The sequence below is a fragment of the Sturnira hondurensis genome, unplaced genomic scaffold, assembly GCF_014824575.4.
Source record: "Sturnira hondurensis isolate 20B ecotype Veracruz unplaced genomic scaffold, ASM1482457v3 Scaffold0021971, whole genome shotgun sequence".
Taxonomy (NCBI): domain Eukaryota; kingdom Metazoa; phylum Chordata; class Mammalia; order Chiroptera; family Phyllostomidae; genus Sturnira; species Sturnira hondurensis.
Window position 1 is genome coordinate 426,603 of NW_028094602.1, and position 23,684 is coordinate 450,286.

General features: G+C 42.8%; 2 protein-coding genes across 6 annotated transcripts in view; one reads left to right on the forward strand and one right to left on the reverse strand.

Annotated features, from left to right (window-relative positions):
• Positions 1 to 15,638, forward strand: part of CFAP100 (cilia and flagella associated protein 100) — a 55,447-nt gene extending 39,809 nt beyond the window's left edge. For all 5 annotated transcript variants that reach the window (XM_037034038.1, XM_037034042.1, XM_037034040.1 and 2 more), the window contains 4 exons: positions 12,020 to 12,155; positions 13,285 to 13,490; positions 14,491 to 14,584; positions 15,525 to 15,638. In XM_037034038.1, coding sequence (XP_036889933.1) covers positions 12,020 to 12,155; positions 13,285 to 13,490; positions 14,491 to 14,584; positions 15,525 to 15,638 — 550 coding nt within the window. The remainder of the gene's footprint in view (positions 1 to 12,019; positions 12,156 to 13,284; positions 13,491 to 14,490; positions 14,585 to 15,524) is intronic.
• ZXDC (ZXD family zinc finger C) overlaps positions 1 to 23,684 on the reverse strand; it is a 59,905-nt gene that overhangs the window by 1,413 nt on the left and 34,808 nt on the right. Inside the window, exon 9 of the transcript XR_005064750.1 lies at positions 22,473 to 22,633. The gene's annotated coding sequence lies outside the window, so the exon portion shown is untranslated. The remainder of the gene's footprint in view (positions 1 to 22,472; positions 22,634 to 23,684) is intronic.

Genomic DNA, 23,684 nt, shown 5'->3' on the forward strand with positions numbered 1-23,684 from the left:
CCAAACATTTAAGGAAAAAATTATACCAATTCTGTATAATCTCTCCCAGACAACAGAATACTTCCTAACTCATTTTATGTGATCAGTATTACCTTAACACCAAAACCAGACAAAAATATTATAAGAAAACTGTAGACCAGTATCTTGCATAAACACAGATGTAAAAATCCTCAACAAAATACTAAATTCAACAATATATGAAACGAATTATATTCCATGACCAAGTGAAATTTTCCCCCAGATGTGCTAAGCTGCTTCTGCATTTAAAAATCAATTTGAAAAGCAATCAACAAGCTAATGAAGAAAAATCACATGACCTATCAATAGATGCAAAAACAGCATTTGATAAAATTTAATCACTCATAATAAAAACTCTTAAGTTAGGATTAGAGGGGAACTGCCTGAACATGATAAAGGACATGTACAAAAAACCTTACAGTTAACATCATACTTAATGCTTTTCTTCTAAGATCAGAAACAAGGATGTCTTTTCTTTTCATTCCTTTTCAACATAATACTGGGAGTCCTAGCTAATGCAATAAGATAAGTAAATTTTAAAAAAAGGTATACAGATTGGGAAGGAAGAAATAAAATAGTCTGTTCATATATGACATGATTGTCTATAGAAAATCTGAAAGAATCAACAACAAAAAAGTCCCTCCTAAAACTACTAGGCCACTGCAGCAAGATTACAGAACCCAAAGTTAATATACAAAATATATGGGAAAGTCAATTACTTTCCTATATATTAGCAATGAAAAAGTGGGATTTGAAGTTGAAAATACCATTTACATTAGCACCTCAGAAAATGAAATAATTAGGTATAAATCTAACAAAAATGTATGAGATCTTTATGAGGAAAACTACAAAATTCCAATGAATGAAATGAAAGAACTAAATATATAAAGAGCTATTCCATGTTCATGTATAGGAAGACTTAATATTGTCAAAATATCAGTTATTTCCAAGTTGATATGTATATTCCTAGTCAAAATCCCAGCAAGTTATTTTGTAGATATCAGTAAAATAATTTTAAAGTTTATATGGAGAAGCAGAAAACCCAGAACAACCAACACTGTACTTATGGAAGAAGAACAAAGTTGGAGCACTGATACTATGCAACTTGAAGACGTATCACAAAGCTACAGTAAGCAAGATGTGTAGTATTGGTAAAAGAACAGACAAATAGATCAGTGGAGCAGAACAGAAGCTCAGAAAGAGACTCACACAAATACAGTAAACTGATCTTTGACAAAGGAGCAAAGGTAACATAGGTATGCCTACTTTCCAAAAGTTCAAGTTATACCACTTTGCTTTTATGAAAGACCTACATTATTACCTGTTTTATCTGAAATAAATTTAAAGAGGATTTTCACTTTTATGAATAAAGCTGTTACCATACTAATGTAGATCTTTCATAAAAGTGAAGTGGTATAATGCAAACTTTTAGAAAGCAGAGGATACTCTGCTTTGTGCTATTTTAGTTTGCAAAAGGTTTCACAGGGATGCTCTACTTTCAGATAACAGGGGAAACCTGTATAATGAAAACCTTTTCAAGAAACATTGCTGGAACAACCAGACATCCACATGCAAAAAAATAAATCTAGATATAAGCCTTAAATCCTTCACAAAACTAACTCAAGCCCTGACTGGTGTGGCTCAGTTGGTTGGGCATCATCCTGAAAAGCCAAGGAACACTGGTTCAGTTCTCGGTCAGGGCACATATGATAGGCATCCAATCAATGTTTCTCTCGCACATTGATGGTTCTCTCCCTCTCTTCCTCCCTCCCTTCCCCTCTCTCTAAAAAAAAATAAAATCTTTAAAAAAAAACTCAAAATGGATCATAGACCTACATGTGAAATGCAAAACTATGAAATTCCTAGAAGATAGCATAGGAGAAAATCTAGATGACCTTAGTTGTGGTGATGACTTTTTAGGTATATCACCACAGCAAAAATTAAAGAAAGAATTGATAAGCTGGACTTCATTAAAATTAAAAGCTTCTGCTCTTTAAAAAGCAATGACAAGAAAACAAGCCACAGATTGGAAGAAAATATTTGCAAAACACATATCTGATAAAGAACTATTATCCAAAATAAACATAGAACTCTTAAAATTAAACAATAAGAAAATGAACAACCTAACTGAAAAATGGGCCAAAGACCCGAAAAGATACCTTGTCAAAGGACATATACATACAGATGGCAAATAAGCATAGAAAAAGATGTTCAACGGCAGACGTCATCAGAGAATTGCAACTTAAAATGAGATAGATACTATTACACACATATAGCCAAAGTCCAAAACTGACACCACCAAATGCTGGCAAAGATATGAAACAGAAATTCTCCCTTATTTCTGGTGGAAATGCAAACTGGCACAGTAACTTCGGAAAAGTTTGTCAGTTTCTTACAAAACAAAACATACTGACACTTCTGCCAAGATGGAGGCATAGGTGGAAACACCGTGCCTTCTCCCACAACCAAGTCTGAATACAACAAAGGTTTGGAGAACAAAGACACAGCCAAAGAACAGAAAATTGAATTATACGGAAGTCCAACAACTAACCGTTCAACTGGGATGGTAAGAGGGGCGGAATCAGCAGCAGAGCAGGGTCGGGCAGGAAAGATCCCCAGACCTAGGCGCGCAGATAGCCCGGACCCAGTCAGGGTGTGGGGCAGACTGACCGCGGTCACACATTCTCGCACAGTGAGACGGAACACCAAGGCCCCAGGGGGTGAGGGCTGACAGCGGTGGCACACTCGCATGCAGTGGGATGAAATGCATGGACCCCGGTGACAGTGGCAGCTGCGGCACCTGTGGCTGTGGCAGCGGGAGGCGGCAGACAGGACGCCAATGCTCCTTGTTGACCCCACCCCCACATACAGCATCACAACCCAGTGACTTAGTTGCCCTGCTCTGGCGAACACCTAGGGCTCCGATCCTGATACGTAACAGGCATGAAAAGCCCAAAAGATGGCGAAGAAGAACTCAAAAGTCCCAGAGCCAATAACTAAGCGACCAGGAAATAGCCAGCCTGTCAGATGCACAGTTCAAAACACTGATCATCGGGATGCTCACAGAACTGGTTGATTATAGTCACAAGTTAGAGGAACATGTGAAGGCTAAACTAATTGAAATGAAGGGAGATGTCCAGGAAACCAATACTGATGGAAAGGAAACTGGGACTCAGATCAATGGAATGGACCAGAAGGAAGAACATAACATCCAACCAGAAAGGAATGAAGAAATGAGAATTCAAAAAAATGAGGAGAGGCTTAGGAAACTCCAGGACATCTTTAAACGTTCCAACATCCAAATTATAGGGGTACCAGAAGGGGGAAAGAAACAGCCACGAGTGGAAAACTTATTTGAACAAATAATAAAGGAGAACGTCCCCAGTCTGGTAAAGGAAATAGACTTCCAGGAAATCCAGGACGCTCAGAGAGTCCCAAAGAAGCTGGACCCAAGATGGAACACACCAAGGCACATCATAATTACATTAGCCAAGATTAAAATGAAGGACAGAATTCTAGAAGCAGCAAGAGATAAGGGGACAGTTACCTACAAAGGAGTACCCATCAGACTGTCAGCTGATTTCTCAAAAGAGGCCCTTACAGGCAAGAAGGGGCTGGAAAGAAGTATTCCAAGTCATGAAATCCAAAGACCTACAGCCAAGATTGCTTTATTCAGCAAAACTTTCATTTAGAATGGAAGGGCAGATAAAGTGCTTCTCAGATAAGGTCAAGTTCAAGGAGTTCATCATCACCAAGCCCTTATTATATGAAATGCTAAAGGGACTTATATAAGAAAAAGAAGATGAAAAATATGAACAGTGAAAGGACAGGAAACTCACAGTTATTAACAACCACACCTAAAACAAAAGCAAACCAAGAGGACAGCTAGATCAGGAGTGGAACCATAGAAATGAAGAACACATGGAAGGTTAGCAACAGAAGAGTGGGAGGAGGAGAAGGGGGGAGAAGGTACAGAAAATAGCATAGATAGTAGGTAGAAAATAGATGGCGGGGGCAAGAATAGTGGGGGAAATATAGAATCTAAAGAACTTGAGACACGTGGTTATAAACTAAGGGGGGAGAATGGTGGGGGAGGGGTGTGCAAGGTGGAAGGGAATGAAGGGGGGAATAGAACAACTGTAATGGTATAATCAATAAAATATACTTTAAAAAAACATACTCTAACCACATGATCCAGTGATCATGTTCCTTGGCCTTTACTTAAAGAAACAGAAAACTTATGACTACTCAAAAACCTGCACACAGCCCTGGCTGGTGTGGCTCAGTGGATTGAGCATGGGCCTGTGAACCAAAGAGTCAGTCATTTGATTCCTAGTCTAGGGCACATGCCTGGGTTGCAGACCAGGTCCCCAGTGGGGGGCATGTAGGAGGCAACCACACATTGACGTCTCTTTCCTCTTTCTCCTTCCCTTCTCCTCTCTAAAAACTAATAAATCAAATCTTAAAAAAAAAAAAACCCAACCTGCACATGGATGTTTATGGCAGCTTTATTCATACTTGCCAAAATTTTGAAGCAACCAAGATGTCTTTCCATGTGTGAAAAAGAAACTGTGGTATACCCAGATAACAAAATATTACTCATCACTAAAAAAGAAATGCATTCTCATGCTATGGAAAGACATGATGGAGGAACTTTAAATGTGTATTGCTAAGTGAAAGAAACCAATCTGAAAAGGCTACACACTGTATGACTAACTATCGGACATCCTACAAAAGGCAAAACTATAAAGATCAGTGGTTGCCAAGGTTTAGGGCAAAGGAGGGATGAATAGGTGAACGACTGGATTTTGGGGGCAGCAAAACTATTCTATATGATACTGTAATTATGGATACATGTTATTACATATTTTTCAAAACCCATAGAATGTACAACACCAGGAATGAACCTCAAGTAAACTATGGACTTTGGATGATAATGATGTGTGATTGTAGGTTCATCAATGGTCACAAGTACACCACTCTTGTGCAGGATGTTGACAGTGAGACAGGTGGGGGATGCAGAGAATATTTAGAAAATCTCTGTGCCTTCTGCTTCTAATTTTGCTGTGAACCAAAAACTGCCTTAAAAATAAAGCCTCTATTTAAATAACACATACAACAGTAAATTATCAGTCTATTCCAATAGTGAAACAAAGGGTGGCTGTATTACAGGAATGTTCACAGTAGTTATTCATAATAGCCAAGAACTGAAAACAACCCACGTCCACCAGTAGGTAAGTGTATAAACAAAATGCGGTATATCCATACCATGTGCATTAGATTTGTTTTTAACATAATATACAGGGTTCAGCAGAACAAGCACCTGCTTCAGTGTGGTTGGTAGGGTAATAATATGGGTGTAATAATTTAAAGTTTTAATTTGAACATTTCACCTAAAATGTTATATAGTGGTACTTGGGTGTGATATTGTTATGTTTCAAAACTACATGCTTATGATTTTGTAATAAAAGGTTTTATAATAAAAGGGGTGTTTTGTGCTAGACTCTGTATATATCTACTTTTGAATTACAGTTCAGGTGTCCAACATAGTAGTTAGGTCACTTACATAACTTACAATGTGATCACCCTAATAAATCTTGTATTCATTTGATATCATACATGGTTATTACAATATTATCAACTTGATTCCCTATGCTGCACTTTATATTCCCATGAATGTTTTTGTAACTGGCAATTTGTACATCTTCATCCCTTCCCCTTTTTCACCCAATCCCACCCCCTCCCATCAGACAAGCAATCATCAAAATACCCTCTGTACCTATGAGTTTGTTTTTGATATTTGTCCATTTAATTTTTAGACTCCACATATAAGTGAAATCATATGGTATTTGTATGGTATTTGTTTCTCTGATTTATTTCACTTAATATAATACCCTTTAGGTCCATTCATGGTATTGCACATGGCAAAATGTAATGCTTATTATGAGTAATATTCCATTCATCTACTGATGGGCACTTAGATTGCTTCTGTATCTTGGCTACTATAAATATGCTGCAGGGAACATAGGGATTCATGTCTTTTCAAACTAGTGTCTGGGGTTCCTTCAGAAACTCAAAAGTAGAATTGCTGGATCCTTCTTTGTCTCTTGTTATAGCCTTTGTTTTAAACTCTACATTGTCTAACATAAGTATTGCTATTCCACTTTTTTCTATTTCCATTTGCATGAAATATGTTTTTTCCATCCCTTTACTTTCAGTCTGTGTTTCAATCTGAAGTGGGTATCTTGTAAGGAAATGTATGGGTCTTGTTTTCTTATCCATTCAGCCACCCTATCATTTGACTGGAGCATATAATCCTTTAAAGTAATTATTGATAATTATGTCACTATTGCCATTTTTTATTTGTATTTTTATCTTTCCCCCCCTTTTAAAGTCCTTTAACAATTCTTGTAATACTGATTTAGTAGTGATGAAGTCCTTTACGGCTCCCCACCCCCCCAGTAAGTATTTTCTTTCTTGATGCTGTTGTAAATGTAATGGTTTTTGTGTTTTCCGTTTTCAGATTGTTCATTACTTGTGTGTAAAAATGAACTAACTTTGTTACCTTTGTGTCCTGTTATTTTGCTGAATTCATTTATTAATTCTAACAGATTTATTGTAGAGTCTTTTATTTATTAAAACATTTTTTAAAGATTTCATTGATTATTTTCTAGAGAGGGGAGAAGCCAGGGAGAGAAACACTGATGTGCTAGAGAAACTTCGATACATCACCCCTCACACGCCCCCAACTGGGGACCCAGTCCGCAACCCAGGCACATGCCCTGAAGGGAATATCGAACCTGTGACCTTTCTGTTCACAGGACAGCACTCAACCCACTGAGCCACACCAACCAGGGCTGTGGTGGATGGAGTCTTTAGGGTTTTCTACATGTAAGATCACTATCATGGGTAAACATTCAATTTTACTTCCTCTCCAATTTAGATGCCTTTTTTCTTACCTAATTAGTTAAGAATATTAGCTCTGGCTAGAAGTTCCACTACTATATTGAACAGAAGTGGTGAAAGTGAGCATCCAACCTGTTTCTGATCCAGGTGACCTACCTGCACCCAAGCTGCATGTGGCCTCTCAGTCTTTCTCCATTGAGTATGTTTGCAGTGGGTTTCTCATATATGGTTTTTATTATGTGAAGGTAGTTTCCCCCATTCCTATTTTGTTGTGTTTTTTTCACAAAGGACATTAAATTTTGTCATATCCTACTTCTGCATCAATTGAGATGACCTTGTGGTATTTTCCCCTCATTCTGTTAATGTGGTGCATTACTTTGATTGATTTTCATCTTTAAACCATCCTTGCATACCAGGAATAAGTTCCACTTAGTTGCATTGTATAATCCTTTTAATATGCTGCAGAATTCTGTAGGCTAATATTTTGTTTAATTTTTTGAATGCATGTTCATAAGGGATAGTAGTTTGTAGTTTACTTTCTGGTAGTATCTTTGACTTTGACATCATAGTTATCCTGGTGTCACAGAACGAGTCAGGAGGTGTTCCCTTCTCTTCCAATTTTTGAAAATGTTTAAGGAGGACTGGAATTAGATTTTGGTTACTGATTCAATCTCCTTACTAGTTATAGGTCTATTCAGATTTTCTATTTCTACATTATTTAGTCTTTGTAGATATTGTTTCTAGTAATTTATTAATTTCGTTTAAGATATCCAATTTTAGGGGGGCACAATTGTTCATAGTACTCTTACTTTTCATTTCTGTAGAATCAGTAGTAATGTCCTCACTTTCATTTCTGATTTTTAGTAATTTGAGTGTTTTTCCTCAGTCCATCTGTGCTAAAGTTTTGTCAACTTTGGTCTTTTCAAAAAGAACCAATTATTTTTCTATTCCCTATTTTTTTCTCTCATCTAATTGTTATTATTTCCCTCTGCTAGCTTTGAGTTTAGAATATTTTTTAAATAGGTATTTAAGTTGTAAAGTTAGATTGATTTCAGATCTTTCTTGGGTTTTTAAACTGAGTTTATAACTACCATATAAATTTCCCCCTAAGCACCACTTCTGTGTCATGTAAATGTTGGTATGTTGCATTTTTTTAATCTCTAAATTTTTTATTTCCCTCAACTTTTCTTTATCTGAGAATGTCTTAACTTCACCTTCACTTTTAAAGGGCAATTTTGTCAGATACAGAATTCTTGGTTGACAGTGTTTTTTTCCCCTTTGAGTATTTTGAATATATCAGCCTACTGTCTTCTGGCCTCCAAACGTTCTAATGAGAAATCTTTAGATAACCTATTGAAGGCCTTTTATTGTGAGAATTTGCTTCTCTCTTGCAGCTTTCCAGATGCTTTGGCTTTTGATTATCCTGTGATAGTCTTATTATAACATGTTTCAGTGTGATTTCCTTTTACTTGGCAGTTCCTTGTGCTTCTTGGACATTTATATTCATATCTTTCATCCAATTTGGCAAGTTTGCAGCCATTACTTCTTCAAATATTTTCTCTGTACTTTCCGTTTTCCTTCTTCTTCAACAATCAAGATGTGTATATTGTCTTCCTGATGGTGTTCCACAGATTCCTTAGGTTCTGTTTTCTTTTTTTCTTTCTGATTCTCAGCCTCAATAGCTTCCACTGTCCTTTCTAAAAGATCTCTGATTCTTTCTTCTCCCTGCTCAAGTGTGCCTTTGGATTCCTCTAGTGATTTTTTTTGTTGTTTCAGTAATTGTACATTTCAGCTCCAGAATTTTTACGGCTATTGCTTTATTAATATTTTCATTTTGTTCACATTGTTTTCTTCACTTCCTCCACATCTTCCTTTAGTGATTTGAGTCTCTTTTAAGACAATTGTTTTAAAGTCTTTGTAGTTTATCTGCCATCAGGTTTTCTTAGAAACAGATTCTGTTGCTTTTTTTTTTCTGTATGAGTGGGCTATACTTTGTGCTTTTGTGTGCCTTCTGATTTTTGTTTTTGAACACTTAACATTCAAATCTAATGATGTGGTAACCCTGGAAATCAGCTTCTCCCCCTCCCCCAGGGTTGTTGTTGTTATTGTTTTTATCTGCAGGTTGTAGGCTGTCTCTTTGCTGAGCCTGAGTTGTAAACTTAAGGTCTTTTTAGATCTTCTCTGAGCCTTTCCTTGGGCATGCAGTCAATTTCTAGTTTTCCCTATATATATTTTCCTTGAACTTCCTTGGTCTTTAGTGTCTGTCTTTCAAAAGGGGGAAAAGAAAAAAATGAAGGGAGGGAGGAGCACCTGCCCTTTAAATCCCTTGGAAGTCACTTCAGCCAAGGAAGAGGAACCTGCAACAATGCAGGGAGGTGCCAACATCAATGGCTGTATGTCTGCCCCTCTGTAATTAGAAGCACCAATCAGTAATCAGAACAAATACCCAATATTTGGAGGAGACAGTCCTTTTTGCCCACCAGGGCTCCCACAGGCTAAGCGAACTGTTGCAGGAAACTTACACAGCTGCCTGCAATGGGGCTGGGAGTGGTAGTAGGGTAGCTGCTGTCGGAGTTGAAATTGACTGAAATTAACTGCAATTACTATCCAGGCTTCCCCTGGAAGTTGTCAGCTCCAGTATTTCAAAATGCCAAAATAGTTTTATTAGATAGGTTCTGCCAGTGAAATTGCTGTCTGCATGGGGAGACAGATTCCTAGGGCTTCTTACTCTGCCATCTTCCTCTATTTTAAAATATTTTGTTTTTGTTTTTTCTTGCTGCTATTTCTGCAGGAATATGGTAACTCTATTTTGTTTGGTCTTTTGAATTACTTATTTATATTTCTTGGTGTTTGCTTTTTTATTTACTACCTGTCTAGTAAACTGTCTGATTATATATCCCTAGGTATTTATAAAGGAATCCTCTTTCTTATTACTTTAACAATAAACAACAACAACAAAAACCTTGTTGTAACTTCTCCAATTCAGCCCAATAGCTCTAAGAAAATTTCAAATATACAAACGTATATATGAGAATAGTATGATGAGTCCCCAGTCCCATCACCATCTTCAACACTGCTCAACTCAGAGCCAATATCCTTTCACCTAGACCCCACCCACGTCCCCATCTTCTGTATTATTTATAAGCAAATTGCAGGCATTGTATCATTTGATCTACAGATATTAGATATTTCTTATACAATAGGGCTCTTTAACATAACCTCAAAAACACCATCTTATTTTTAAAAAACCAGCAATCCTTATTATTTAATATCAATAACCCATATATTATTGCATTTTAAGATATTAGATTGAATTAGAATCCAAATTAAGATAACACTCTTCAACTGGTTGTTTTTAAATCCATTTTGATTTATAGGTTCCTTTTCTGTCTTATTGCCCCCTCCAGTCCAGTTGTTGAAGAAACCAGGTAACTTTTCTGGCAGCAAAGTGCTCCTCAGACCCTGTGCATGCACTGGACTCCCCATGGAATCTTGTAAAATGAAGTCTCTCTTGGGGTAGGTCCTGATCAAAGCCTGGATTCTGCTTTTATGACAAACATGCAAGTGACAAACATGCCAGTCTAAGGACCAACAAAGAGCCATACGTCCCTTGTGCCTCTGCATTTCCTATAAATTGGAGGTGTGATCCAGTTGAGAAAAAGATTGTCACCCATCGATTTTACATTTAAAGAGAACTAGTAGGGGGCAATGGTCTTGATCACCTGAAGAAGTAGAAAACCAACAACAAACCACCACCACCATATCCACATAACAAATGAAAGTAGAGGTGAAGCAGCACAGTGCCAGATGTAGGATATGTAGGATAGTACACCAGTCAGTTAAGGTATAGGGAAGTGAAGGAAATATTAGAAACCAAGTTGAAGCCAAAGGCAATCATGTATCCTTTAGAAGAGATACCACTGGCCCCCAAAGCACCTGCTCTTGCAGTGGGTATTCAGGGTTGGAGGGAAACAGGGCCTGATATCAGGAGGTGCTGTTGTCACCCCAGGCAATCTGTTTGTGCCCAAGCTTTATGTGGCCTTTCTGACCACCACCTCTGAAACTCAGACCCACTCAGTATTCCTCACACTCCTAGTCTTCTAAACTATGGTGTGGCTGTAGCCCTGCGGTGATGCATGTGACAAATCATGGGACCCCTAGTGGGCAAGAGCTGCAGTCCATGGCACTTTGCTTAAGATGGAGACAATGTCAGTAGGTTTTAACAAATGGAGAGATAGCCATGAAATCTTCATTGGGGTAGGGGGCCACTTCTGGGCCTCCCAGGCACTGTTGGCGAAGTGGCCTGATTTGCATGCGGTCATTGTAACCAGGATTTGTGTGCAACTGCCTGCACTGGGTGAAGCTATACCAGCCATGAGAACTGAGATTCCAGCTTGGAAAACCCCCCAACATATACGGGTCAGTGTCTGCCATGATTGTGATTTTCATTATTTTTTTAAAAATTTGTATCATTTAAAAGTTGATGGTTGTAATTCCATTCCTAAATATTTACTCAAGAGAGTCCTTGTGAAAACCTGTCTATGAGGTTCACAGCAGCATTATCCCCAAGAACCCAAAGATGGAAAGCCACACATACTTCAACGGATCAGTGGTTTAGCAAAGTTCAGTCTGCCCATACAATGGACTATTATGTGGTCAGAGGAATGAGGTTCTGACAGATGCCACAATGTGAATAAACCTCGAAAACACTGAACTGAGTGAAAGAGCCAGACACAAAAGGCCACATGTATATGAGTTCATGTTTATAAAATGTCCAGGAGAGATAAAAAGTAGGGGGAGAGTGAAAAACGGGGAGTGACCACTAATGGGTACTGGGTTTCTCTCTGGGTAATGAAAATGTTCTAAAAGTAGATTATGGCAATAATTGTACAACTTTGTGAATATACTAAAAATTTTTTTAATGTCAACTGTTAAAAATCTTAAATTTTATCCCTGCATCTCACAGCTCCTTTGACCCCTGGACACACAGACACTTTGCAGTCATGGTCCCTTAGCCCTCAGGACAGAAGAAGTAGAGAGGTGAAGTGCCCAGGGTCACATTGAGTGAGCAGGGTCCTGCTGGTCCCCCATCCAGGGATAGGGAGGTCAACCAACTGAAGCAGTGGATCACCACATTGATGATGGCCATCACCAAGGAGGAGGAGACAGCTGCTGAGCTGCAGCTCAAAGCCCGAGTCTTCCATTTCGGCGAGTACAAGGGTGCTCAGGAGGTAGGTCCTTGGATTGCAGCCAGCAGATGGTGGGCAAGGAAGGAGTGCAGGTGGCCATAGGCCATACCACCAGTAGGGGGGGTGTGCCTATTAAAGCACCTGCTGGGAGGGGGCCCAGTGCCTAGAGCTGTGACAGTGGGAAAGCAAGGCTCGAGGTTCAGCCATGCTCTGGGTCTCCCGTGGTCCCTTGCCATCTCTAGGCTCTGTGCTCCAGACCAAGGGGCACTGGCTTAAGAAGGCACTTGGTTCTCAAACCCAAGGCACCCCATGTGTTTCTGCTCCATGGCTGTTCTGCTGCCCAACACACCTCCATTCCTTTTCATTCAACAAATATGTCTGCTTCTTAAACTTATACACTGTACCCAGAAGGTGACCCTTCTTGGTGGAAGACAGGCACATCCCCTGGCCAACCTGGGTGAGAATTCTTAAGGCACAGAGGGCCAGGAATGTTTCAGGCAGTGGGACCAGAATTTGGCACACACCTTTCTTGATAGCACCTCCAGCTTCCTAAGTCATCCAAATTCCTACTGTGGACACTGGGCCAGGTACACAGGATACCACAATGAGCAGGCCAGTAGATCCCTCACCTCCTGCTGGTTGTCACTAGATACTAGCTATGCCCTATGCCTGGCTTAAGCCTTTTTGTCTGCTGTTGCTCATTTAGACCTCAGGCCCACTTGTGTGTCAGGGGGATGGTTAACTTTTTCTGAATGTCAGAACAAGCTCATACAGGGGAGTTCATTGGGCCAGGACCATACAGAAAGTAGGTCACAGGATGTGGTCTTGTGGGGAGCTGAGGTCAGTGTAGGCACAGTGGATAAAGGGCTCCCAGGAGGAGGGGATGGAGCCTTGGTACGCACATTGAGGCAGCTGGGGAGAGGCTGAGGCACAGGTAGCCTCAGTGGAGACTGGAACCCAAGATTTGGCTGACCAAGAGAGAGCAAGGGGGTCACAGCTCTGGTCACGGTAAGTATAGGTGTCCAAGTTCTGTCCTTTCCCATGCTTCCTGAGTGTTTACCTGTACTCAACAAGACCCTGGGAGGTCCACCATGCCACAGTGAGGGAAGACCATGAAGTGGGGGCAGACACAAGCCCAAGTGACCCTGCTGGTGGATTGCCCACCTCACAGGACAAGCTGCTGGAGAGCCTCAACCAGAAGGTTCTGGATGTGTACCGGCACTGTGTCGGTGTCCAGCAGGAGTCCAACCTGGGCACCGTGCAGATGCTGACCATCATTGAGCACCAGATGGATGAGCTGCTCGAGAACTTGGAGCGTGTGCCCCAGGTCAAGGTCGAGCAGGCTGAGAAGATCAAGGAGAAGGAACGGCGTCAGAGGTGAGAGCCTAGGCTGCCCTCCTAGGGCTGGCCATGTCTTCCTGCTCTCCAAGAACTCCCAAACCTAGGGGACTGGACCCAGGTCCTCCATGTTGGGAGGGCCAGCAGCCAGGACTCTGTGGGAATTGGAGGGGATACCAAGCTCAACCCCAGTTAGGGAAGCCCCTTTTGCAGAAAGTGGGATGTTGTGGAATCAGGGAACTCAGGAGCCAAGGTGAGGTGTGGCTGGCACAGCCTCACCTCTGAGGACAAAGGATATTTTCCTCGCTGGATTGGAGAAGACATTGGCACTGCCAGAGCCCAGGGAAGGGAAGGGGTAAAGACTCTGGCAGCAGCTTGAGGGGAGCCCAAGGTTTAATGGCAGGGGCAGAAAGGTGGATCTGGCAGTGTCAGAACACTGGAAACAGGTAGCATGGGCCTGTCCTCTGAGGGGAGGCCTGGGGAACTCCCCATAGGCCTAGTGGGGTGCGGATGGCTTCCAGAGGCTATGACTCCTCTGGCCTGTGGGCTCCTGGTTCATTCATTCCTGTGCAGAACGCTGAGACACAACCATCTGTCTCTCCCATGAACACCGGGCCTCTTCCTCTAGTGCCCTGCTCAGGGCAGACACTGGGCAAAGGTTTGAGAAGTACAAACAGGAAGGAGAAAAGGCTACTAACTTTGCTGGGGTATGGGCCTTCAAGGGTGATGATGGGAAAGCCCTTGGCACATGAATCAGTGACCAGGGGATGAATCCAAGAACCTGGGCTTCCTGAAGGTACGAGATGATGGCCCTTAGGTTGTCTCCCAGAGAAGCCCAGAGCTGCGATGCCCCCAAAGGAGCAGTGGCAAAACCATGGCCCTGCCTTGGAAGTGAAGGGTGGACAGGAATGGGAAGTCTTCTCAGAAGAGGGTGGGCCATGGTCTGAGGGCTGTGGAGGAGGGAGCTGGAGATGGAATTCGGCAGCTTCCTCTGGCCCCTCTAGTCCTTAATTCATTTCTTGCTGCCACTATCACCTAGACTTAGGGAAGAGAAGGCCAAGGTGCAGAAGCAGCTTCAAGAAGAGCGTCTGCAACGGGCCCAAGCCCGGGCCCAAGCTGAGATCAAGAAGAAGGTTGGCAGCATGGCCCTGGGGAGCTACTGCTGGGCAAGGGTCCCACAACCAGGCACAGTGGGGCTGGGGGGAAAAGAGGGCCTGCAGCCAAGCCTGGTTCACCAAACCCTTAGCAGATGCAATTGCAGGGGTCTTGGGGCCTTAAGATCAAAGCCTGGGTAGAGCAGGGTCTCCCATTCCTGGGCCTACTACCCCCCAGGGCTGCCCTCCCCTTCCTCCAGAATCCTTCCCCTGGGGCTGCCAGCCCTCCTGCACACATTCCTAGTCAGTGACTGGCCTGGTTATACCCTCCCAGCCCTGCCTCAGGGCAGCCCCTGAGCACAGAGAGCTAGCATAAAAGCTCATCTTTCCAGAGTCTCACTACACAACCTATACCTCTGGCCAAGCTCATCACCTACCCCTAGGGTCCCCCAGATCGCTGTGTCCCAGGCCTCCAACCCCACAGTGAATGGGTAGAACCAGACACTTGCCTCTTGCCCTAACACAGGAGGCATGGTCTCTAATATAGGCCCAAGCCTGAACATGGCTCATAGCAGACAACAAGGCTGATGGACTTTCCCTGGAATACACCAGCATTCTCCACTGTCCCATGGAAAATGGCTGACATTGTAGGATACTCCCCATAATCCCCACAGCAAGAGTTATTTCCCATCTGTGTTTCCAGGAATTTACCACCCCCTAGATCCCCCACACACATGTAGGGCTGGCATCCCAGGGCACAGGCTTTAGTGCTGGACAGACACACTCCTGAGTCAGCTCAGCAACTACAGCCCTCAGCCTGCGGCTGACCAGGAGTGACTAGAGGCTGGGATGGCTCACAGGGCCCCACAGTCCGAGCTCCCCAGCCCTCTGGCAGGGGTGTGGCCTCTCAGCATCTAGACAGCACCTCTGATGTACTGAAGCCACCAGCAGAGGGTCACTGAGTCTACTACCTCTGCAGAGAGGCAGAAAGTTGGTGTGCCGCTCCCGGCCCCCCGTCTTGAAAACCAAGAAAGAGCCTGAATACGAGCTGCTGGACAAAGAAAAGGAGGAGCAACTGTTCTTCTTCACCTAGGCTTCATGGCGATGGTCTGGCTGACAGCAGAGGAAAGATGGCAGCAGGAAGCGAACAGGGATGTGTTAGAGCCCCATGCAGCCATCACTATGGCCCCCTGCCCCCCATGGTCTCCTGCTGTATGTTTCCTTACTCGTATGAAATAAACCCCATGACTCTTTGGTGTCTAAGGCCTGTTTAAGGAGGCAGACCCTTTTCCAAATGCTTGAGGGAAGGAGCCCCTCTTGACTCCCAACTAAAACAAATGCTTTTTGAGAGACAAAAGCCAATTCCATGCTGGGGTATAGTGTGGGACTAGCCCCAACACAAAGACAAGAAAAGCAGCAAGCTGGGCAGATGGAAGGGTTATTACTACTCACTGGAGGAAAAAGTGATTTCAACACTATACAGACAATTTCTTAATTTAAGACAAGAGAAACCTTCAGTGTGTAACTACACAAAAACTTTTATTCATTTGCACTAGTAGTTGGGTCAATTGACAACAGGGAACCTCAGTGCCCACAAAACTGACAGCAAGTACCAATCACTCTGTAGTGGACATTCACTGGGGACGTGCAGGAGTAAGGTCCAACAACACATCGTCCTTTGGTAGACCAGTGCAGTACAACTACCCTTGGCAGACAGGCCTGGCACCTTGGAGAGGGAGGGGACTTCTGGAGGACCTGGAAGCTGAGCTAAATTGGCACAGAACTTTAGTTTGTGACGCAGCACAGAGTTCTTTCTGTATGAAGCACTTATAAATGGGGCTTAAACCCCTTCAGGTGGGGAAGCACTGAGCAGGAGCACATGGCACCTCAGAACTGGACAGAGAGAGGAATCACAATCAAATGCTGGGGTCACTCCTAAAAGCCCAAGTCCAAAAACTCAAGAAACAAAGAAAACTAAGAATGTGCAGAGTGTGGATGATTCCAAGTCTGAAAACCAAAATAGTGTCTGAATAAACACTTCAAAAGGCACAAGGCAAACACAGCATTTCTGAGTGACCATGTCCAGTGTACTAATTAACAAGTATGTGCAAGGTTATTCGCTTGTCTCCTTCTGCAATACAAAAGTTACTCTGTAAAACTATCCAATCACATGTGATAGCACATCTTCAATCTCAACAAAAACATGTACATGCCATCATTACAATTCTGCACATAATTTACAGTATTCAGAATATTATAAACCCCTGTCAAATTACTATTAAATGTTAGTACCCAAATACAGAATTTAGAAAACTTATTTGGAATGTTTCAACTCTACCACCCCCAAACTATGAGCTCAAAATTCAGGTTACACAGAGGGCTTGCTAATAGGGACCCCAATGTGCCCACTTCACCCTGAGTATTTTCCTCTCACACAAGAATCCTGCCTGGTCTGCCAGAGAACATGGATTAAAATTTGGCTTTCTATAACAGCAAGTCCACTTCTGCCCCACAGTGTGTTAAAACCCAACTATAAACACTATCCAACGGGTTGGGAAATAGCCTATTACATAGTTCTCAGAAAGGGAAAATGGGGTTTTTAGATATCTCTCAGGGCAAATGCTGAGACACCAAAGATGAAAGACCCCATTTGGTTTTACTACAGATAAAGTTGTATTTGACTATGGAACTTGTACACTATTTCCTGCACAGACTATTTTTTAAAATGCAACTGGTGCTCCACAGCTCAGATCAAATGGGACAAGGGATGTGCACACACAGGCAAGTACAGAAGAGGTGCATGCTTTGCCAGGAAGGTAATCCTTGCATCACTGAAGCATTTTTCTTGGACAAGGCAGTTTCAAATGGTATACCCTAAAACTGGTTCCTGATAGAATATAAGAAAAACATTTTCAATAAATGTACCCAAAAGTCCCTAAAGAAAAACGAGGCTGGCCTTCTGAACACAAAGCAAGTGGGTTCTCTCACCCAGGCCTGCTAGACCATGTAACAGAGTCTCACAGGACACAGACTGGAGGTGTTGCCCTTGGGTCCCCCAGGTAGAGGGCTGCTTTCACTGCAGGTCTTGCAGGTTGATTGCGCTGCTTATGCAGTGTGTATCCTCAGGCCCAGCAGCCCCTCTGACTGCAAGAAGCACCTCCTGCAAAACCAAGCAGAGTAATGAGGGGGACAGAGCAGAGAGCTGAGGTGGTATAGGACCACCTCACTGCCACTCAACTGGCAGTATAACCTGCAGGGCCACTTAGGGTGATCCTGATGTTTCTCAATTAAAAAGAACTTGTTTTTCCCTTATGTTTAAACATATGTTCCTTGAAGAAATTTAAACAAAAATAAGGATAAATAAACTCAATACTGTATTATAGTTTTCCTCAAAAAATAAGACTGTTCTTGTTTAACCTGTAAACCTGTTCCCTCAACTTCATATGTGGGAAGCACCTTTCTTAGTTACTAGGTGTCCATCTGCAACATCAGTGGCTGACCAGACTTCCAGCTGCATCATCATCACCCATCTAATACACTTCTTTGTGCCAGAAAAATATTCCTACATCATTAGAGAGGCCATGATGACCAACTTTTTGCTACTTTATGGGGGCGACTTCTCTCACGAGTCCCCCCGGGTGCCACAGACTAAAGTGAATAATGACTGAGACATGACGGACCTGCTTGGGGAGGAGAAGTGAGCTGTGGCCAGTTTCTGAGGGGAGACAAAGGCCAGAAGCAACCAGTTTCTCCAAGGAGAAAAAGGCCCAAGCACCTTCCTCCATAGCCTTTTATTGGATTGTAATACACAGGAATACAGGGCGGCAAGGATCAAACAGTAGATAACATTTCAAAGGTATCTGAGGGCTTCAGATTCTGGGTCAGTGTCTGTCAAGAAGAGAGTTGCAGAAATTTTGGGAGACATACTCATTTCCTTTCGGACCCTTATCATATGAATGAAAGCACTCTCAGCAGAGCAGATTTCACAGGTTTATCAGCAAGTCTTTGTGATGCCAGATTTTCCCCCAGGACACGCTCTAGCAAGGCAACAAGGACCTGCACCTCTCCCCAACAGGTATTCAGGCTTAAGGGGATTAGAGCCAGGAAGAACTTCTCCCAGAGAACATGGGGATTCGGGCTTTGACAAAGCCAGGGCGAGAGTCCATTGCTCTTTGTTGCAGTCCCCACCAAGTCCTTCCATGAAGGCCTCCCAAGCGATGGAGTCTGGCTTAGGTTGCCCCGCACTGTGAGGGGTCTTACCCGTCATTGACTTCTGACCAAGCTTTGGGGGCAGAGAGAGGAAACTGAGGCAGCATTTGCTACCAGAGACAAGCTTTGTCTCCTGCGGCTCACACTCCAAAGGTTGTCCCACGCCCTTAGCCACAAGGGGTACAGATACAATTCCTAAAACCAGGCAGAGTTGTCTACAACACTACTTGTATCCTACCTTATTTCTTTAGGAATGATCTTGTGAGTGGGAATACAGCCAGAATGCAGCAGACACTAATGAGGCTTTCTGGATAGGTGCTATCAAACCACCCTCCAATCCGCCCCCACTCCAGCACGTCTGGGAGCTCCCACCTCCACCCCCACCTCATACCAGAGCTTTAGGAAAATGTTTAACAGCCCAATTTGAATACAAGAAAGCTAAAATTCCTATTTGTATGGATTTTTAAATACATATTTAAGCTTATCATTTAATAAGCTAGAAATTTTTAGCTTATCATTTAAGCTTAGACATTTAATAAGCTAGATACTTTCATTATTTTATATCCAAATTATCCACAGCCACCTATACCCAGCTTAACCACTTAATTAGGCAAACTCTTTAATTTGTTTGGGTCTATTTTCCCACAGGTTAAAAACTAACTTCCCACAGAAGAAAGTGACTAGAATTTCTATATATAAAATGTTTTAAAGAGTATTTTCATCTTATTTACAAGTAGGAGCTACAATGACAGCAAATTTGAACTTTAGTCTTACTCAGCCTTTATTTCTTGGCCATTTACCACCTTTTCTAGAAAGCAGCACATATGTTGGCAACCAACCCAATAGATAAACCCAAGGTCCGCCTCCTTGACCAGCCTCAGAAGCGGGATGCTTCATGATAGTCTTACTAACAAACCCACAGAGCTGTAAGGCATCAGACCTGGAGAACATAGATGGGCAAACTGATGGTGAACAGGGGGTGGAAGGTAGAAGGCTGTGGACTGAGTACCAACAGCAAGACTCCTTCACCTGAAGGGTCATCCTGGGGAGGCAACAGCACATGTTTTATTAAGGAGGCATGACAGCATTCCTTACCTCAGCCTGAGATATCTCAGTATGATTATGCGCAAAACTAGTCCCACCACTGTATTCCAGGCAAGGCACCACCTGGACCCATGTGAAGCCTGAGAACTCCACAATAATTGGCGTTGGGGCTGGGAGCTATTTGCCCCTCCTTCTGGTCCTTATTGTCTCACCTTGATCCCAGCCCAAGTCCAGTGGGCTAAGCAGGGCTTGAACCACCTATGATCAGTTGTTGCTCCCTCCCAAGCCCTTCTTCTGGAACTTTCCCATATTCTCCCACACTCAAATTCCTCCCCTTAGTCCAAATGCCAATTTCTCTCCTGTTTGCTGTTCTTGAACTCTGGTGGAGACTCTGGTAATCCTTCCTCTATGTTCTCAGTGCTCTCCAGCAGACTTCTCAGATGACACAGGTAGGCTCATCTCTGTCCTGGACCCAGTCCTCAGTCAAGCTGGAAGGGACTAGAGAGACAGAAAGTCTTTCCAAGAGGGGGAGGCTACCAGGCCTCTAATCACTCAACTTAGGAAAGGGATACTACTTAACACTTTACCTGTCTTTCATCTGCACATTCAGCCCATGGCCATCCACAGCCCTCACTATTCAAATCCTGGTGCCACCACCATCAGCATCTTTCATTCCTTCCACAGCCTCAGGAACCTTCTGTGTCAAGCACTGAGCACCATTATTCCCATTTTACATATGATAAAACAGAGGCCAAAGCGCTTAACTTGCCTAAGACTACACTAGCCAGCAAGGGAAAGATAAAGTATTAAAACTCAGGTTTTTCTACCTCAAAGCTGATATCTTTAATCGGGTAACTCTTAGAAAAATAGCCACTGCTTTCCACAGTGGTTGCACCAATTGGACAAAAAAGGATGAAAAACTTTACCCTTTGAACAACAGCATGGATGAACCTGGAGAACATTATGCTAAGTGAAATAAGCCAATCAAAGAAAGACAAGTACCCCATGATTTCACTAACATGTGAACTTGAATGGGCAAAAAAGCAAAATAGAGACCAACTCATATGTAGAGAGCAGGCTGACAGCTAGCTATGGGGGTGGTGTTAGAGAGTGGAGGGATCGAGCAAAAAGAAAGAATTACTCATGGACATGACAACAGTGTGGTGACTACAGGGGGGAGGAGTTATAAGGGAGATAAATGGTAATGAAAAAAATACAATTTAAAAAATTTTAAAGAAAAATAACCACTATTCCTTTTCCAACTAGTTTCTGTTCTGCCAGTGGTACCAGCCTCTCTGTGGCCTCCATTTCAGAAACTTGAATCCTGCCTTCTTCACTTCTGACTGATCAGCCTTGACAGTGATCATATTCAGGTTTGGGCCAGTCTGCCTCACACACACCAACTTCCACTACCTCTATCTTGGGAGAATCTTTCACTTCTCTGCAGACAAGTTCCACAAAATCCTCACATCAGCTTCTGGTTTACGACAGCATGGCCATTCACTGGGCCCATCTCTCAAGGCCTCCCCAGGCTCTGCCCAAGCCATTCCTGCTTCTCTTTCACTTACCTGAACCCTACAGACAGACTATTTAAACAGCCAACATAGTCCTATCCTCTTCATGAACCTGTCCCAGGACTACACACCCCACAGATGGTATTACTCTCCTTCCTCTTCCAGATCGGCTCAGGACTCAGATGTCCTATGACATCTCTTAATTGTGCCCTGGCCACATGGTGTTCTTTGGCTCCAGAGTACCCAGAACACAGAATATTGCTCAGTAAAGAGGTAGCATGTGATCAGGTCATGTGGAATGTACCCTTATCTTTTAAATCTCTTCTGTCCTAAAACCCAAATTACCTTACTTCCCTATTCTGGTCCCTCTGGCCCCTCAAAAATAAGACTAGAAATAAAAATGTACATAGAGGTATAGAGGTGAATGTGTCCAGTGAGTGTTCATGGAGTGGCTGCTAGCGTAGACAATCTGCTGGACCATGGGCACAATCTGAGAGGTGGCTGGCCCTGCCCTTGAGGGGCTTAGATTGGTGAATAAGAAAACAAGAAAAGGAAAAAAAAAGCTGGCAAGTGTAATATACAAAGGCTACATCCTCTAGTGTGCTGCAAGTAGTCCCCAGAGATGGGGGTGACCAATTCAGCCTGAGGAATCCCCTTTACCCCAGCCCTGAAGAGAGAACTAGAGTCTAGGGAGAGGCAGGCAACATGAGGAGCCAGACACTATAAGGCATCTGTAGCATTGTAGTGCCTGTCTGTGGCCAGCTTCAGGTAGCTCAAGCAGCTGCAAGACGGCAACACGGGGCCTTAGAATGGAGCAGGCACATTTCTACACCCCACAGGACTCCTAACAAAGTATGGAATATACACTGCATGGGGAGTGGGGAAGACCAGACACAGAGAGTTTTGACACTGACACATCAGTCCTAATGAAGATAAAAGCTTGAACAAATGATGGATGGGAAGAAAGAAAAGGTTAGGGTTATGGAGAGAATATTTAGGATATAAAACAGCACTTGGAACAATTCAGAAGCGGGGGCGGGGGGTGAGGGGACCAGGACGTTCATTGAAGATATATTCGGAGACATAAGGCCTGAGCCTTGCCCACAGCTCTCGGCTGAACCCCTCTGTGGCCTGTCTTCTCCCAGCTGGATGGCTCTTACCTGCATTAAGTGGGCCTGAACACAATGCACCCCAGCTTGTTCTAGCAGACCTCCAACAGGCACTACCAGGTTCCCACACCATCAACTGCTCTGACTTGCATACAAGTGAGTAGGACTTACTTTGCCACCTTTCACTTTTCTCTGAGTAGACCCTGAGGCTTCTAAAATGAAACCAACCAACAATGCACTGAACATTGTACTGTCTAGGCCTCTGCCTTCATGGAGGGCACACTCTGGTGGAGACAGCCTTCCCGTTACCTGTCACTCTGCACAGCCCTGCAGAATTAAAATGACTGAACAGGGACTGTCAGGAGGTAAGAGGTAAAAAAAAAAAACATACTGATCATGTGTGTTTGGACAGATAGCAATCAGACCCCAGATGCCTACTTTTTGAGGGCAGAAACTCTTCTTTCCCCTCCAAATCCAACAGCTCCAGGCATGCAGATCTCTGAGCAAAACCAACCAGTCAGAACAGCAGAATCAGAGAAAAGAAGGAAAGAAAGCAGGTCATTGCATCCCACCCTTGGGCACTTTGGCACTTGCTAAATGGCTGCCACATCCTTCAAGCTATTTCCATCCAGCTTCCTTTCCAAAAATCATCATCACTTCATTTGTTTCATTAAGGTTTTTTTAAAAATTAAATACAAAGAAGAAAAATCCTGACACTCAGAAAAGGTTTTCCTGACACTCATATGGTTTGTGAGCAGCAGGAAATACCAGAAGCGAAAACCAGTCTGTATTTAATGCCTGGCTCTACAGTTGACCTGACCTTGGACAAGTAACCTAAGCTCTAGTCTCAGTGTTCTGTACCTATAAAATGGGGATAATAGTCCCTACCTCGAAGTCTTGGGAGGAGTAAATAAATATGTGTAAGAGTTTAAAAACAGTGCCTGGCTCATAGTGAGTGCCAAGGAATTTTAGATGCTATTACTGCTATGTCCAGACATAGCTGGACACATATATATGAATGGCATCATAAAGATAATTTTATATGGAATAGCATACAAGTTATTCTGAATAAAAGTATTCAATTTAATTTTGTTGAATTTAACAAAATGAAAAGAAACAAATTCAACTGAAGTCCTTGTTAAACTTCCAGAAAATTATTTTTTCATTGAAATTTCTAATCTAAATTTAAAGAAAAAAGATGGAAAACAGGAGAGGTTGGATTCTTTTTAGAACTTTAGTTTCTATTTTAAACAGCAACAGTTG